Source organism: Lutjanus erythropterus, chromosome 11 (genome assembly GCF_056507025.1).
Source record: "Lutjanus erythropterus isolate fLutEry1 chromosome 11, fLutEry1.hap2, whole genome shotgun sequence".
NCBI lineage: Eukaryota > Metazoa > Chordata > Actinopteri > Lutjaniformes > Lutjanidae > Lutjanus > Lutjanus erythropterus.
Genome location: NC_139327.1, coordinates 26,208,308 through 26,226,765, shown reverse-complemented (window position 1 = coordinate 26,226,765; position 18,458 = coordinate 26,208,308). Strand labels below are relative to the sequence as shown.

The window sequence follows — 18,458 nt, the reverse complement described above, 5'->3', positions numbered from 1 at the left end:
TGTTTTTAATACAGTATTACAAAACGTAATATTGTGATACTCAGGTGTATCAATATTTTCTCATGTTCCTGTTCAGAACTACCTTGTGGTAAACATTTCATACTTCACAAACTTGGTTGAGTATCAGCTGCTCTAGCTGACAATCTCACTGAAGCCAAACCTCAGTGATTACAGTGTTTTTGTCTTCAGGATTGCAGAATCAGCTCAAGTTCTAATAGGGGTTAGACAACGTCTACCAAATTGGCATATGACGATAGTGAAACATCGCAAATGAATGATGACACTGTTGTGGTCACACCGTGGTCTTTCCACTGTCACTCTGATGGCAACCTCCAACTGTCTCACTGACCCGAGAAAACTTCATCTCCCATCATCAGCGAAAAGAGCAGGCAGATTAACTCTCGTGTACCTGCCAGGCAAGTATCTGACAAGTTGTGTTCAGCATCTAAAGCTTGAAATAAAGTTAGACATGAAGCTAAGCTAAGGAAACAATAGCACAAATAACTACAGCACAATTGAAAGAAACACCACTGCCACCAATGTAACCAAGCATCTTGGGTTCATCAACTGGGCCGATTAATAAGAAAATAATTAACAGCAGACATAGCGTGCAATAACCAACAGCAACATGTCAAAAACAAAACATCGCCAACAACCCCTGCCTTACAGCAACTCTGAGGGGACACTAACGACTGCTGCACATTAACAGTGCTGATGATGCTCAATGGTACTGGTTAGCTGCACTGAGAAAGCTAAGCTAAGAAAAAAGTTGCACAAATAACAACAGGGCAGGTTTAATAAGAAAATAATAAATGGGACATGGAGATGTAATAGTAGAGCAATAACCAGCATTAACAGCTTTTTATTTTCTCAAAAGTGGAACTTAGCCAACAACTCCTGCCTTATCGACTCTGAAAGGACACACTACCTCAATTAGAGAAAACTTTTAAAGCAGTGCTACAATGGTAGATACCATCATGCATCGCCCCACCCTAGTTCTAATATTTAAAATATTCATCTTATCAAACCCCTCTTGTTGATCACTGATTGACTGTTTGACTGCACTATAAACAGCTAGACGGGTTTTTTTGTTGTAGTTGTATGTAGTAGTTTGCTGACCCCAGTGGCGGACAAAAGTATTATTCCCAACAAGTTTGCCACATGAACAGGCAATACATTGTTTGTCCACGTCCTCCAGAGTGATACATTGGAGGGTTTTCTGATCTGATGCCCCTACTGGCAGGATGACATCATCTGTCATTACCCTCCAAAAGTGGTAAGACCTTTACTTACACAACCCTTTTGGGGCCTGGGGCATCCGTAATGTTCCTACAGCTATCACGGTCTTAAGCAGCTAGTTGTGCCTCCACAGTTTTGCATCAGGTAATGTAGTTTTCCTGGTGGTGTCCAATTACAAACCATTTATTCAATATGGCAGGTTCTATACAACGACAGACAGAGAAGCGTCACCTTTCCGCTGCTCTGATGGTTTCTAGGTCTACCCAATTGCATCCAGTCAGCAAGCCCATCCCCCTCAATGCATCAGACTCACAAACTCATATAAAACTGTCAAAATAGGTGGTGCTGATCAAATATGAATCAAGATTCTGTTACTTCAATGCCTGTTTCTCAACTCAAATGTTTTCAGAAACATATTTTAGTGTGCTGCTTAGCTGTAATACAACAATGATTGCAACTAGGCGGCTGCCATATTGTGCCCTGCAGGAAAATGGACCAAGCACTGCCACATTAAACATTTTCTTCTTCTATCCAATTGTGTCAAGACTCATTCTGGTCTGTGCGTGTTAACAACACCCCTTAGAGACTGAAAATTAACCGAGAGGTTCCAGACTAACTGTGAATTAGTCTGGCGATGCCATGCTAGCTCAAGGCATGTTTGCAGCCCCCAGTGGTTGAGACTGGAGTCATTTTGAATGGAATACAGTGTCTTATATTATAGAAAATGCACTTGCCATTACCACCAATAAACCTGTGGGTTGCCAAATCAGTGGTTAAGCAGTGCAAAGAATGAGCTTCACTACATCATGTCTAAAAGCCAATGAATTACTCCCATGTGAAGTGAAGTGGTGTGAAACCACCTTATCTTTGCTCTTGGTCAAGGACATCAATGAGATACTTTGTACTGTGGTAGCAGCTACATGTCAGTCCAGTTACCATGTTAGTTACAACTGGGTGGAGCTTGTCTTTGAGGATTACAAGTGAAAAATTTTACTTCAGTGGCCAGATACCATGTGTCTCGAGGCCATCAAACTGTACACAGCTCACTCATGTTACGATTTTTTACAGTGTGTGATTTCTTCCCTCAGCATCAGACTTAAAAGAGAGCAGACAGATCTTATCTTGGTGAGTCTCTGTTGCAGTATCCCTTACTGATCTTGTCTGTGGATGTGGGTGTTTTGACATAAATATCATGCATTTCACAAGTTTAACACCACAAATCCTACCACAGAAAAAGGATAAAGAAAAACATCCAACCTCTCTGTAGGGGGTTGGTAAAATTAAAATTCCATCCCTATAATGACTGTGTGAAACATGCCATGGAAAATTCTGGCCCACTTTAGCATATTACAAAGACATGCCCTACTTTAATAGTAATGACATCAAGAGACTGTGCTCAGAATATGGACCTCAACAAGCCAAAGCTGCTCGAGTTTTCCCTCAAAACACCCTTTTGGTGTAATATCAGCTGAAGAGACGAGACAAAGGCTGTGTCTCCCACAGCCGAGCAACACACCCCTGACTGCAGCCGGAGCTGCAACAATGAAAACTGGAAGGCAGGCATTTCACTCTCACACACACACGCTCACACACACACACAGAGAAGGAGATGGAGTGGGAGAGGTTTCTCTGCTGTTGTAACCAGCTGGATGTAACACCAACCTGCCCTGAATTCAACCCCCACCCTATCCTAGATGCTGTGACAGGAGTCTGAATCTTTCTCCTTCTTGTGATGCAGGAGTACACAGCCAGCTTATCACAGTTCATCAGAAATGGGCGTGTATGCCCCCCCCCCACCTCTCCTTCTCCTCCTCCTCCTCCTCCTTTCCCTCTCACTCTCCTCTGCAGCAGCCTGCAACATGAACACTAGCCCACGTCTGCAGGGGACACATTTCACTCCTAACATGCAAATAAATAAGGAAATAATGAGCTGGGGTAAAAGAATTGCAAAATATTTTACACTTTTGTTTGATTGTTTGGCATGGGACAATATAATTTCACTACAGCATTATTATGATACTTTTAAGTGTGCCAGCAGGGCTGCACAAGATGGAAAATATATATATTGCACTTATTTTGGCAAATTTTGCGATTGCAATATGATTTATGTATAATGGGAATGATCATTTTTGCATCACAATCTATTAATCTATTAAAATCATGATGATGTGACATTTGTTGAGGCCTGAACCAAACAAACATGTTTTCCTACATGTGGAGAACAAGATTTGTAGGTCAGGGCATCCCTGCAGCACTACAATACATCATCAAAATGCTAACCTGTCACACATTTTCCTTCATCACAGAAATGTATTTATATTTAGATATTGCACTTGCAATTTAAATCATATTTCAATTAATAGTGCAGCCCTAATGTGCATCAAAATAGCAAGTAAGGCTCATTGGAAATGAGACTGTTGAATAGCTTCCCATAGGAGTGATCAATTAGGCCTGAAACATTCTCCATTAGAGGGAGAGGGCTGGACACACACTTATCAACATGGCAAAAACATGATTTAATCGCTTCACGAGCATTGAAATGTTAATAATTATCACTTTTTGCAAACCTTAAAGGACATGTAGAGAAAATGTATATCCTATAATGAAAATGAATGCAATATTATAATTATATGCTACCGAACTACGCTTAAAAATGTCATTTAAGCATGATCGGGCGGGTGTAAAGTCAGAGTTAAAGCGCCGCAGAGAGCACGAACCCCTGCAGGAACATGACAGTGATTTTTCTGGGCGAGCCGGCTCGCAGCACGCATGGATCCCTTCAACAAAGAAGATGCGGGACACCTTTAAGAAAACGCCTCATCTCTCTGCCTGACTGTCACTATGGCAGCCACTCATGCCTTTTCACGGTGCGTATTTTTTCCAGCGGCTTTCTCCACTCCAGCCTGACGATACAAAGAAAAACTGGTGCACATTCATATATTTTTTCATGGTCCATCGCAGTGAAACAGCAGCGTGCAGTAATCTGCATCAAAGTTCCCGCAGCCACCGAAGCATAAATAACTCTTTTTTTTTTTTTTTTTTTTACTCACTGTGATCTTTGGGATGTTCTTTTTTCCTTGATAAGACATGTTTCGTCCGATTCCACCTTAAAAAAATCAGGTCTTGAACAAACGGTATTCCCTCTGTACGGATGCTGCAGCGGCCCTCGCCTGGATGGGAGCTTCAGGGAATGGTCGCCCCTCTGTCAGTGCGATGTAAAGTGCCTCGCAGAGTGCTATAGGAGCGTCTGTGTGGTTCGGTCACCCGGCCCCTCCCTCAATAGGCTCCATTTGGAAAAAAAAAAAAAAAAAAGACGCGGTGACACAATCTTTCCACAGGAGGGCGCAGTGGAGCAACTGGTGACCAGCAGCCTCCAGACAGCATCCAGTTGTCTGCATTACTGAGCTGACACGCATGTTTCTTGTTCATATACGGCATGCATCGGTCATTGTTGACCTGTCAGAGATTTTTATCGCCTCAATAGTAAAATTATCTGGTTTAGTCTGTTGTCTGTTCTGTGTATCACTGCCACCGAACTCCACTGATCAGAAAAGGCCAGTAATGATTGATTGATTGATTAGAAGAGTGTGTGTGACACTATATAGCAAGCAGGAAGAATAGAAAATAATATCATTATACTATATATTGTCATTATCATTATTAGCATTAGGTATGTGAGTCACAGTTTACATCCATGTCTGTCCAGATTCCTTCTTATATCTGTACCAAAGATTTTGAAGGGATTCAATAAAAGTTATTAGCCATATTTTTTATTTTTTTTTGCAAAATTGAATTGATCACCATTCATGTATGATTCAAATGAATAATTCCCAGTGTCTTCATTTAGAGTCTGTTTTTACAGAGGAGTACAGGGGACTGAAAGAGCTGATGTCACACTGAAACTGACCTTTGACCCTCTGGATATAGACGTCTTCACTTCATCATTTTATCCTATTAGATATCTGTATGAAATGTTACCATAATTAGCATATGAATGCTTGAGTTATGACAAAAAATGTGATTTTTCAGGTGACTATGATCTTCTTCTGACCTCAAGGCATGGAGGCATAATAACTCAACAAAATGTAACAAAAGTCAAGCTCATTATGTAATAACCACCATATTTTGTAATAAACATCTCGTGGTGGCTGTTATAAAATGTGGAAGCTGCACATTTTTATGATAAAAAGGTAATAATATGGTGCATTGTGGCATCTATTTTGGGTGGTTATTATATAATGAACCATATTATTACAATTTCATCAAAAAATTACAATTCCCACCTTTTGTAGGCTACTAACCACCTCAATATGTAATAATTTATTATAAGATACGGCAGACTACAAAATCTGGGTGTTTTTTGTTTAAATAGAAATGTTACATAAAAACATTGTATCTGAGCAGATTATGAGCATAAATCTTTACCAGTTACTACCTAATAGATTTTGGCATTTTGTTTTTCTGAAAACAGAGGAGTGGCAAAATGGTGTAGCAGCTGTCACAGAGCCTGCCCACCACATTACACACCCCACATTTCAACTCAGCACACACACACACACACACACACACACACACACACACACTCTACCTCTCTCTGCATGTCCCCACCCAGCCATGTGTCTCTTTTGTTTGGACGTTAAGTGGATCCCCCTTTACTCCGCCAGTCATTTCCTCCACTGCCTCCATTCCCTCCTCAGCACTAATGCACCCATGATGAGGAGGCACGTGACTCAGGGTGTGCCTGTGTGTGTGTGTGTGTGTGTGTATAAAGTGTATATATACTCTATATGTATTATCAACTAGAAAATCACACTCTTATTCATCACAGTTTTCAAGAAAGATAGAGATTTACAAAATATAAGATTTGGACTGTAATATTTAAAGGTTTTGTAGAATAATCTTCACTCTCTTTTTAGTTTGGTTTTCATTAAGTTATGTGTAAGCTAAAGCTATACTGAAAAATAATTAACTTCATGATTAATGCTGAATTAATGCTGAATATTTTGAATATTGTTTTGTTAATATTGGAGAAAAAAACTTTCACTTTATTCAAATGTAATTGCTTCTGAAATTTGTATGACAAACGTGTTAAATACAATTGTAAATCCTCTGTGTTACTTTCAGAATGCAGAATTATAAACATATATTCATGATGCAGGTATGAAGCCTCAAAAAGGGAATACTTTCATATTTTGTGTGTTTCTTTAGGTTAATTTCAACAAATATCCATTTGATGGATTTGATGTTGTACATGTGCATGCATACATGTGTGCACATTTATTCCATACTCGAGCCAGACAGGTATATTCGCCAAACTTTTTTTTTTTTTTTACAGAAAATAATGCAGGTTGTTTTTATTCAGTTATTCATTTTTTGTTTTATAGACAAGATTAGACAACATTTTATGTATATTTAAAGATATCTGACCAATATATCGATGTTCAAATTTTTTTACTCCTTAACGTCGGTACAAACATTGGCTCCAGAAATCCCGTACAGGTCGGACCCTACTGCATATTTACAAATATATGATCTTATAAATATTTAAATGCACCATCTCCCCCTGAACTTTTGTAGGCAATCACATATTGTGTATATTGTTGATATCCACTGCATGTTTCCCTCCTGTCTCTGGCTACAGGAGGACACAGCGCCTGCATGCTGACATGTCCTTTCATGGCAGTCAGTCAGTAAGGCATTACCTCAGCATTCCCAGGCTTTGGAGAACGCATCAACAAAACAGTTGAAGTTTGCAGGCTTGCTGCCTCTGCAGAGCACATTAAGCAGCTGACAGTGACAGACAGACAGGACTCAGACAGATCAAGGATGCAGAAAAGTCTCTTGTCAGGTCATCAAAGCTGCGCCGTCAGACCTGGCACCTCGGTGGCCCCGAATGGAAATGACAACTGGTAGGTGTTTACTTTAATACCCAGCTATCATATTAAAGTTATGTCATTAACTTATAGACATAAGCATGGTCTAATACCCTGACTGATGTGTCATCACTTCATTCCTTAGGATGTTAAAAGATCTACTGTGACAGAAGCTAACACTCACTGATGTTTTTCAGTGAAAGATATTTCATTTATGACTTTATCTGGGTGAGGATGGCAAAACCAGCGCAAGAACAGCATTTGAGTAATGGGACAAATATGCAAGGAATTGCAGGCGTACTCTGGCAATTTAGTAATGCATTTCCAACTGGAATTGCGGCCTCACAGTTGTATGCCTCCGCCAACCACTCAAGTTGCAGTTTACATTCACATCTGTCCAGACATACGATAGTTGTGAAGACTCTGAAGGGATTTAATAAATTAAAGGTATTTATGCCTGATGTAATGATATTAACTCCAGGCATTCCTGATATATTATATTCATGAGAATGGGATGGACATAAAGTCACAGTGACATTTGACAATTAAATTCTAATCAGTTAATCAGTTTGTGCAAAGTTTGAAGAAATTCTCTCAATGTGTTTTTGAGATATCACATTCATGAGAATAGGACAGATGGACTGATGGACAGATGTACAGACAGACGGAAGGACAACCTGAAAACATAAGCTCCCAGCTTATAATAATAAGCTGGGAGCCATGAAAAAAAGATGGTCAACATCAAGGCAACACAGGCTGAGATATCAACAGTCTCTCACATGAATCTAGCCACCAAAACACTCGATCCTACATTTCCCATAATGCAACTCTGTCCAGGTTCAATCAAATCTCTGATCCCAAGCTGAGAAAACCCTGGTGACATCGCTACAACATGATCAGGGTTATTTTCTCAGACCTGACAGCTCCTCAAGAGCCACAAACGAAATGATACAACCTGTTTTTACAGGATGAGTAATAGGTTACTCCCTATAAACTGACTTACATTACATGTAAAACTGGCAGAGTATTGCTTTAATTAGTAGGCACTGAACTATTAAATGATGCCACAGTGATGTTGTTGGTGTTAAGCAAGAACTACAGGCTATTTCAGCTTGGATTTCCAGTCTCCATCTCTGGGTAACCAGGGGGCGTGCGAGCTGAGTATTTTTGTCACCTAATGCTATGTTTTGGCCAACAAAGTCACAGCTAGGGTGGGGCTGATATGGTAACATGGGTGTGGGAGTCGCAAGCTCACCCACAGTGCATCCTGGTACATGTAGGCACTGGTGCACAGCTATGTGAGCAGGAAAACTGCATACACTGAGAAATTTATTAGTTTAACTGACTACATTTACCATCAACATTGACTGGACATCCACATGAAAAATGCTAAATTTTCCCCTTAAGTGTGTCAGTGCATATACAGGCATGTATGTCTGTTGTATGTGTATATGAACGTGTACTAAGTGCTCCTCCCAGTCTGAAAACCACCCTGCAGGACAACAAAGACATGGTTCCTCCCCAGACCAGCTCCCCTGGACATCTGGCTAACCACTCCCCATTCTTCACTCCATTACACATGACTCATTAGCCCACCAGACAGGAGGAAGCCAATTAAATATATTATTATGAGCATTATTGTTTATGGTCACAGCAAGCTTTTTATGAGTAGCAAAACGGGAACTACATCTAAATCTTGCTATGATGATAAATAAATCAATCTTGTCTCTAACAGCAACAGAAGCCTATTAAGTATCTAAATTATTTTAACAGACATATGTATGAACAACTACAGCATTATACAGTCAATTACATTCTGTATAAAAGTGAAACTGGTGCATTTGGTTGTCAGACATCATAAACAGGAAGCTTCACTTGTCCTTAGTTGCATGAAAATGTTCATGTCAGACGAGTAAGCGTGTCCTGACTCTGTTGTCAGTCTGATGTCCTCAAACAGGTTCCAAACAAGCGAAAAAACACTCACAGCTTAACTCACTGTCATTTGATTTCTGCTGAATCATCTGGTCCCTCAGGAGCTGCAATATTGCAGTTCAGCACCAGTCCACACGGGGGGAAACTGGCTGCCTGCCATACAGAAGCTGAGGCTGTACATAAATACTCGAAGAGAGGAAATACATAACCGTATGCCATGATGGACTGAAGCAGTTAAGTCTGTTAAAGGCCGGATACAGTTTACATTTGGCATTCAGGAGAGAGAAAATAAATATATTATTAGGATGACGTGAGGTCTCAAACATGCTAGTTAGTGTGCGTGCAGCAGCCCTGTCCCTAACTGTCTGCTGTCAGCCTGTGAATCAATAACAGCACAGCAATCATCGAGGCGTAAAGGGTAAGGACAAACGGTTCAAACAAAATAGTCACTTTTTAAAAATATTGTCAGATAAACAGAGCTGTGTGGCTTCAGTCAGTCCCCTTGCATTTCTCTCACAGCAGGTCTGCAATTCTTTTGCTTGCTGCTGAGTCTCAACAACGAATTAATGTTGGGAGATAAGAGATGAGAGATCTGCCACCACAGCAGAAACAGCAGCAGTGTTCAAGTCTTAGAAACAATAAGTGGGACTCATCAAAGGGCAGTGTGTTTAAACATGCACCAAAACCAACCGATCCAGTCTTTATCAAATTTTAAGACATGGCAAAAAATTAGTTATCCCCCCCAAGTCATATCTAAAGGCTGTGTCAAACGAGAGACTCAACACAGTTTGAGAGGAATCTGTATGTTCAAGAAACAAAAAACGAGGACGAGGGCTGCAAATAATGATTATTTTCATTGTTGATTAACCTGTCGATAATTTTCCCAATAAATAAGTTGGTTGATCTATAAAATGTGAGAAATTTAAAAAAAAAATCTGATAGTTTGATTATCAAAACAGTTTCATCTGAATGATAGATTCATAATGGATTAATCGATTAATCTTTGCAGCTCTACTACATTAAAGCTACTACAATGACTTTTTCACTGGTTATGAAATGGTCAAACTTAAACTCTCACGTTTTGAAATTAACTAAACACAACTTTTTCTGTCTAATAATCTTTTGAGATCTTTCCTTCTTAAGATAAACTTAAATCTTTGATTGTTAGAAAACCCCAAAAATGTGCATTTCACAGATTGTTCACAGTGAACTGTGAACCTGATTTGTCATTATTTTAATGCTTGAAAATGAAATGGTTGCAATTAAATATCTTAAATTAATAACTATTATTCACTTTCACTTCAGTGTGTTCACTCAACAATTTCCAAAATACATATTTTAGAGGTTTCTAGAACTCAAAGATTCAAGTTTATCTCGTGAAAGTTGTAAGTAAGTTGCCTTGAAATTTTGGGTTTTCTCAATGTTTGTGTTTTTACAGTGTATTCTGAATTTGTTGAAGGTTTGCCTTCAAGTCCATTGGTCATTTTTGTTTTGTGTTTTCTTACTTATATATTTTTTTTACTTGTTCAAAATAAAGTCTTAATCTGAAGTGTTAAATCTTCAACTAATCACACAAAAAATCATTAAACAGACTTCAAGTGATCACCTGGGAGATGTCGACTAATTAATGTGTCTCTTTTTTTGTCCATTTTTCAGACATAATAAATTCTGCTGCCAAAATCATAAAAGCTCACATTACCAGGGCTGATTAGATGCTTCTCAACAGAAATAAGCACAGAGAAAGAGGAAGATGTTGCAGCACTGAACATTCTGCCTCCTAATTAAAGAGGCAAACGGTGCAAGCAGCAGTCAAGCAAAACAGAATTTCACTAATCACTTCTACCTTTAAAAATATGACACTGCAATGTCATTTTCTAAAGCAACACACACCATGTCGTGTAATCTTAAACGCACACGGCAAACACAATGGCTGCTGTTGCTGATGATTTCAGACCAGAGTTGACGTCAGGCTGATGATACATTTATGCATCTGAGAAGGCAATTAAATTTTATTAGATTCTATTTGATTGTAATCTATGACATATTGTATTAGATCAGATCATTACGTAATGTTTAACTCTTTCCTGCCCCTTGTAAAAGTCAATTTGCTCCATTCATGCTTTATGTGAGTGTGTGTGTGTGTGTGTGTGTGTGTGTGTGTGCCAGCCCTGCAACTTAACAGTCATCATCCTCACTTTGTCTGATTGTGTCTTTCCTCTCTGAGCCATAATTTCGAGCGTGTGTGGGTGAGAGTGTGCCAGAGTAAGAGCGAGAGACATGAATCATCATTTTTGGTGTCCAGAGTGTGATCTCAGTCTGACATTAGAGGAATCAACTTTCCCACTACAGTGAATGTAGTAAATATTTAGTGCGCCTGCTTGGTAACACAGACATGTTATCACCATCTTCTTCTTCTTCTTCTTCTTCTTCTTCTACACACTTTTTGCCCACATGTTTGTAGTTAGTCTGTATCAATCTAACTCAAAACAACTGGCATGATGAGATGTGGCATGAATTTAACGGCTTTGTCATACTGCAAACTATAAACTCAAATAAAACTGCAACCACATTTCGAATGTTACTGCCATAAATTAGGTCATAAAACAGTCATTCTTGATCTCATCAGAAAAGGATTAAAAAAACACGTCTGCAGGAATAATGTAAAAGACAAACATTAGGATAAATGGTGTTTTATTTGTCTTTGTAATTGTCGCTCTAATTAGTGAATTTGTTTGTTGGAGGGTGACAGAGCATAATAAGCTTCATGTTCTATGGTGCTGAAATATTAAAACCCAGCCTCTCTTTTATTCTCTCTCTATGGTGCCACATACATCAGGACACCTGTGACTTCCAGCAACAGTAGAATAACAGAAGACATTTTGACATGGCACAGCAAGAAAAGCAGAAGTATAAAAAATAAAGAGTGACAGTTGATTTCCAGAGGTGGAAAGAGCACTGAAAAACTGTACTCAAGTACATAAACTGTTATATTACTAAAATATTACTCAATTCCAAGTAAAAGTAACAGTTTTATAAGTGTTCTTCTGAAAAACTACTCAGAGTATTAGTTACTCTTTAACTGTTGATGTTTAATGCATTATCAGGAGCAATACTGTTTCTTTTTTCCCAAATCTTCAGTCTAAATTAGTCCAACATCCTTCTCTGCTCTGCTCAGTGGTCACGCTCAACTCTCCAAACTCGTCGCACACCAACAATTGGTCACCACCCCTAAGCAACTCCAGCCCTAAACTAACCCTAACAAACCCTAAACTAACCCTAACCAACCCTAAACTAACCCTAACCAACCCTAAACTAACCCTAACGCTTCAGTTACACATGACTTCTGCCACACGAGTTTTGAGTATGTTGCGGTTTTCATCGGCCCATTTGCAATCAGATAACCTTACTGGCTACAAAAATGCAGGCAAAAAAAAATAGGAAATTAATTAAAATTGTTCTCAGTACTCAATTATGATGTTTAAAGCAACTAAGTAGATGACATTGTGTAATGCATTCTTAAGTACAAGTAAAAGTGCACACTTGAAAATATACTCATCAAAAAAAAAACACTGAATTACAGTAAACTGAGTATTTGTATTTAGTTACTTCCACCCCTGCTGATTTCCATTTAGCTTCTTCAGTTTCAGGGTCCTGCTATTGCTTTTGCTGGCTCATGGTCAGTTTCCTGACACACAAGAAGCCAACAGAGCCATTGTTAATGTGATTAATAATACCTGTTTACCTGCAAACAGTATCCCATACTTAAGAACAGTAAGTATAATGGCAAAGGTATTGTACTTTTAGGATTAAATAACAGGCCTCTGTAACTACTAGTGTTACTGCTACTTATAACACTGCATCTTTTATTACTACCTGTGTAATGTGACTCCTAAAAACACATCTTAGAAACATGCAGTTCCTCCTAAACAGCCTCAACCACCATGATAACCAACATACATGATTGATGATATTAAACCAAACAGAATCACTTCATCAGCTGACGCCCTCCATTAACACCGTCGCAACCATTCCAACTACCTGATGTCATAGCAACCACCCAAAACACCCTCACGACCATCTTGAATGTACTGTATTTCTCAATATTTCACTCAAAATGAAGGAAAACACTTTTTCAGTTTTATGTAATATATATCACAAAAGACCCTCAAACTGCAATCGCAAAAGTGACTATAGAGTCAAACAAAAACAGAATAAAATGATAACTTTCATAAAACTCTAGTCCACTGCAATGTATTGAATGTAGTGTAATCTAATAAAGTGAAAGCACTGTTTAAAGGTATTGGATTTATTTTCATATAGGCAAATTTCTGTTTCACTTCAATTACTGCCATGATTTATGATGTTCAGACTTCTGTCACTACATCAATCAGCACAACATTCCTGTAGCTTATTGTTTTAACCTGCATCTAGTGTGACAGGCCACTAAGTTTGTTCTAAATGTCATGTGTGCAGGAGTTTTATTGGACTTTATCAGCTGCCTGTTGTACCAGGTGATTCTAATCTGTTTTGTCCTGGATTTAAAAACAGGAAATGCTCATATTTTTCAGTTGCATGTTTCTAATTACCTCTTATAATATATGCACATACTGTAGCAACAAAATATAAACCAGGATTTTGTATAATTACTGTTTACTTTATTTCTTTCAGTATCCTGTCTTCTAGTGCTGTTATCACTGGCTTGCATTTTAGCTTGTCGCTTTAATGGACCCACAGTTGTCACACAAGAACAGCAGGTCAAAATGTTACTAGTTGTGTGGGCAACACTTGTTGCATTTCTTTTCAGTATAATATTTGTCATCATGGTCGCCAGCTTTGTGGTTTCACTCCCACTGCAGTCATGTCTGCAGTGGCCCCTGTAGCGATGACAGAACTACTCATTTGTCCAGCCTTGAGGATTTCCAGCCTTGTGGCCTTGAGACTTTTTTTTTTTTTTTTTACCATTTTATTGTCTTGATCCACTGGCTGAATATTCTTGCAGTATTCTTCAAGGGTTTAGGGATTATACGAGCTGAATTAATGTTGATAAATGTTGGCTGTGAATGGTTAAGTCTGTCTCGTTCCCCAGACATTTCGGCCTTAAAAACCTAATTTGGTTAGCTGAGATATTACATTTTCTCCAATCCAATTTAGTCTGTTAGTTGTTTGTTTTATGCTCCTCGGAGTCCTATGATGTGCCCTATATACTGATTACTTGTTGGGATGCTGTATCTATTCTACACTGCTTATCTACAGTATTTCTGTAGGGAGGTTTATACTCTTCAATCCATTATGTCATAGAGTGATGTGGCTGTGTGACACATCCAGTCACAATGATACAAAACCAAAAACTCAAGGTACAATAATATCAAGATAAAAAGTCCAAGATACAATATTTATTGAACATTAAAGAAAAAATATGTATTATATTTACTGTAATAAAACATAAAATGACTGTGACATGTCATCAGAGATTAATGAAACATGCTAAGCTGTAATACTTGCTTCTTTAACAACAATACTACAGCAGCATATTCTCTTTTACAATTTCTATTCTGGCCTATTACCTGTGCTATTGTTTGCCTGTTTCACATTAATTAAAGTTCAATTTATTGCTTAACGTTTGCCAAATGAGTAAGTGCCTGTTTATGAGTAATAAGAAATCATTAATCATCTTTTAGAAGGGGTAGATGGTTATAATGGTTAAATTGAGCAATATGTTAATGAAGTCTGGCAGGTAGTCACAGAACTCAAACTCCAGAGTGTGTATTTTCAGAGCAGTGGGCTTCTGTGTTCAGGATAACAGGCTTAATTTGACAGTGACAGTGGAGGACTTGTCATTGCTTGTGAATGTTAAATTTTAATGTTGTTCTCGTCTTGCACTCCTGCAGTGTTCCTGCAGCCTGCCTAAGCTTCCTTGGGTCTGAGGAGGAGGAAGCGGGGGGAAACAACTTGCTTTAACCACAGACTGTATATTAAATAGGACTTCAACCTATTTATCATACAGCCTATGGCTACAACTCACCAGTTCTCAGTTTTGAATGCACAATTGTTGCATAACTACATTTAAAAAATAAATCTCAGAAAAAATGTCCTGTATTAAATAATAAATCTGATGTGTGATACCTTTCTTACTCGTATAAAATTAATTTTCACCTTTAAATTCAAAGTGCTTCTGCTTTCATTCTTAAATTAAATAAAATTTTAAAAAGCGGCCAGCTTTGGCCCAAAGAATGTGCAAATTATTGACATGAAATGCATTAGTTGATTAACCACTGTTAAGAATTTACCAGATTCAATAATCAATAAAAAGTCTAGAAATAGCAGTACTTGTGCTTCATTTGACCTTTTTTTGTCTGGCCGAGTTTTAATGAAACTTAAAATTGAACTTGAAATGAGAAAATAGTCAAAATGTAAAAAAAAATGATAAAAAAAAAAAAAAAAAGACAAAAAAATAGGAAAAAACTAAATATGATCTATCAGGAAAATGTACAAAATTTGCGATCCTAATTTGAATTTCAATTGCAACACAAAAACAATGCAGCAGTCAGTAGGAGTTCTTTTATAAAATAAAATAATTTTAATAAAATAGGTTAACCATGAATATCACGGTAGATATCGCCACAGTTCAGTACAACAGAGATATATTTTTATTACCGATATATCACGATATTGGATATATTGTTATATCCTTACTAATTACACAAATGGAATATTTTGCATCATTAAACACCACCCTTTAAATCAGCAAGATGGGGGGGGGTAACTGGCTGAGAAAAAGTAAAACAAACAATGACTCACACCGCAGAAACCACTCCTGTCATTTACACACATCTGCATCACTCTGCTGTCAAAAGTTCCAGTCTTCTTACCTTTTCATCTCCCAGGTTCTGCAGCGCTTCTTTACCTCCGCTGGTCCTGATCTCAACCCGAGCTGACTCTGTCCCTCTCTGCCTGCCTGCTGCGGGACTTTCCACACCAGGGGAGCTCTGGCCGTCACTCGCCGCGCTCCTCGCCTCCTGCTCGGTCTCTCGTTTGGCGGTCCTCGGGGTGCGGGAGCCCCTCTGGCCGACGCTCAGCGCGTCAAAGTCTATGGTTTTACTCTCGAACGCGCCCTCGACGCTGCAGAACAAGCCGCCGTATTTCTGCCGGGGCACCTGGTCGGCCGTGCCGGGCCGAGCGAGATAAACCGGCAGGTCGTCCTCTGCTTTGTCCCAGTTTCCCCTGCGCTCTGCCATGGTGGAGCCCTGCACAAGTGACCGAGAAAGACGGGAGAAACTACTGCTGAAGTGGTGTGTGTGTGTGTGTGTGTGTGTGTGTGTGCCCGTTTGTGTGAGTGTGTGTGTCGTGCTGTGAGGAAGCCTGAGCAGGAGTTGAGTTGAAGCCAGAGGTGGCACTGTAGTGGTGTCTGATGCAAAGGTAGCATATGATTTGTCTCAGGTTTTAAAGTCAGTTTTTTTTTTTTAAATACACGCAGGATTGTGGATTTGTTTGTGTTTGTATGAGTCTGTAATTAAAATTATAGTCAGTGAAAACACAAACACATGTGCAGCAAAGGGCCGTAGACTCACCAAAGGATATTTCATATGGACATAGGCTTTTTGTCTCTATTTAACTAAGATATTTTTGTAGTGTATTTGTAGTGCAACTGCTGAGCAAAATACCTAGGGTAGACTGGGGGTGGTTGCAACAAGGGATGGTTGCGACAACACTTATTCCTCCAATAAGAAACATGCCAGTTACTGCACATACTCAATTAGACCCTCTGTCCACCAGAAAGACAGAAAACACATTTAACAGGGTCTCCCTAAAAACTTGGTACTCCACTTGGTTGTGCGTTCTGCATCACACAGAGTGTTGTGTGACTGATGCGCATTCTTGACAGCTGGCCGTTCTTGTCGTCTCATCACTTCAAAAGTTGTTTAATATAACATTTGCTTTAACCCCAAGATGAAACATACACGAGACCTTACACCTAACTAACTTTAAACACAGATGATTTTTTAATTAATTTTTTGTGATCATCCTGCAAATTTTCAAATAACTTTTAACTGACTGTTGATAGATTCTTATATTTGAGCATCATAATGTTATACTGGAAAATGTAACTACTGCCCCTCAACACTGAGAAGTGCTAAAATATATTGACGAGATGGACTAAACTATCACCATTAACGATTTAAATGGCATATCTAACCAGCAGACAGATGTAAGTTTAATATATAAAGATTTGAGTGGTCTGGATCTGGATAGGTCAACGGAGAGAAAAGCAAAAAGTGTTGCAAGTGTCCCCGGTCTCCCCTACCTATCCTTTCTGACAGGCTTTTTAGCTGGATATAAAGTCGAAACATTATATTTACCCTTAAAGATTCTGATGTTGAGCAGTCAATAATAATCTGCCACCTAATTTTAATTAAGTGGACACAGGTGTGCACTCAGCAAGTGTCACAGGATGGAGATGTTTGCTAGGCCGCCGTCATTTCAGCCCCAACATAAGACGTTTGATACGTAGCTACACCTGAGCTCAGACCTCTCAGCCAGGAGGTAATACTTCAACTCAAAGTAGGCTAAAGCTGATGTGTCTTCAAGTGGGCCTTCAGCAGCGGCACCCCGGGGTGATTACTTAGGCCAGCACAAACGAGACAGGATCGTGTCAGCAGCAGCAGAGAGACAAGCAGCTTTCAGGCAGCCGGCCTCAAACTGAGAGACTGCTGAGTCAAGAGGGTAACAGAGGGAGACACGAGTCAACACCATCGCTCAGATGTAATTATGTAACGGTGACAAATCAGCATGTTTCACTGGTTTGAGTGGGGTCAGACTAGAGACAGAAAATTTTTTGAGAAATAACTGCATTGCATTTTCCTGCCAATTACAGCAGTATACATCCAAATATATGCCTCATGTAAACTCATATCTGGCACAAACTCTACTGAACTAGTCCACAGTGCCTCATCTTCTACTTAACAAGTATAACATTCATTAGTCTTCATGAGAAGAATCAATTACCCTTTCAAGTGTTAGTTTTAGAGTGGATTTTGGCCCTAGGCTACATTTCCAAGGCTTATATTTCTTACTTATTAACACCCGGTGGTTCCTAAATCTGGACCAATGAACAAAGGTGACAAGAGCTTTTTCCATTCGTGCTCTCCAGCTCTGGAATAACCTTCTACAGGAGTCTATCTCTTCATTAAGGTCTCTTCCTAAAATGCACTTTTATAATCATGCCTTCCTATGATCCCCCTTACCTATCCTAGTAGGTTTCATTACTGTGTTTCATGTTAATTATTTCTTATTGATATAATTATTATTATTACTGATATGGATTAAAAGTTGAAAGAATACAGGCAGTTCAGGCCTTTGACCGTGTGTCTGGTACAGTAGATTCGGTTTCACTGTGAAGTTGAGGCTTGGCAGAAA

At 39.0% G+C, this 18,458-nt stretch overlaps 1 protein-coding gene across 4 annotated transcripts in view; it reads right to left on the bottom strand.

Moving 5' to 3' along the window:
* dpysl3 (dihydropyrimidinase like 3) overlaps positions 1-16,294 on the bottom strand; it is a 64,865-nt gene extending 48,571 nt beyond the window's left edge. For 2 of the 4 annotated variants that reach the window (XM_084729831.1, XM_084729832.1), the window contains exon 1: positions 15,914-16,294. In XM_084729831.1, coding sequence (XP_084585957.1) covers positions 15,914-16,279 — 366 coding nt within the window. In that variant the 5' untranslated portion in view covers positions 16,280-16,294. Of the gene's footprint in view, positions 1-4,289; positions 4,473-15,913 lie in introns of those variants that run through there. The other 2 variants (XM_084729833.1, XM_084729834.1) reach the window with 1 other exon arrangement.
* Between the last annotated feature and the right edge of the window lie 2,164 nt (positions 16,295-18,458).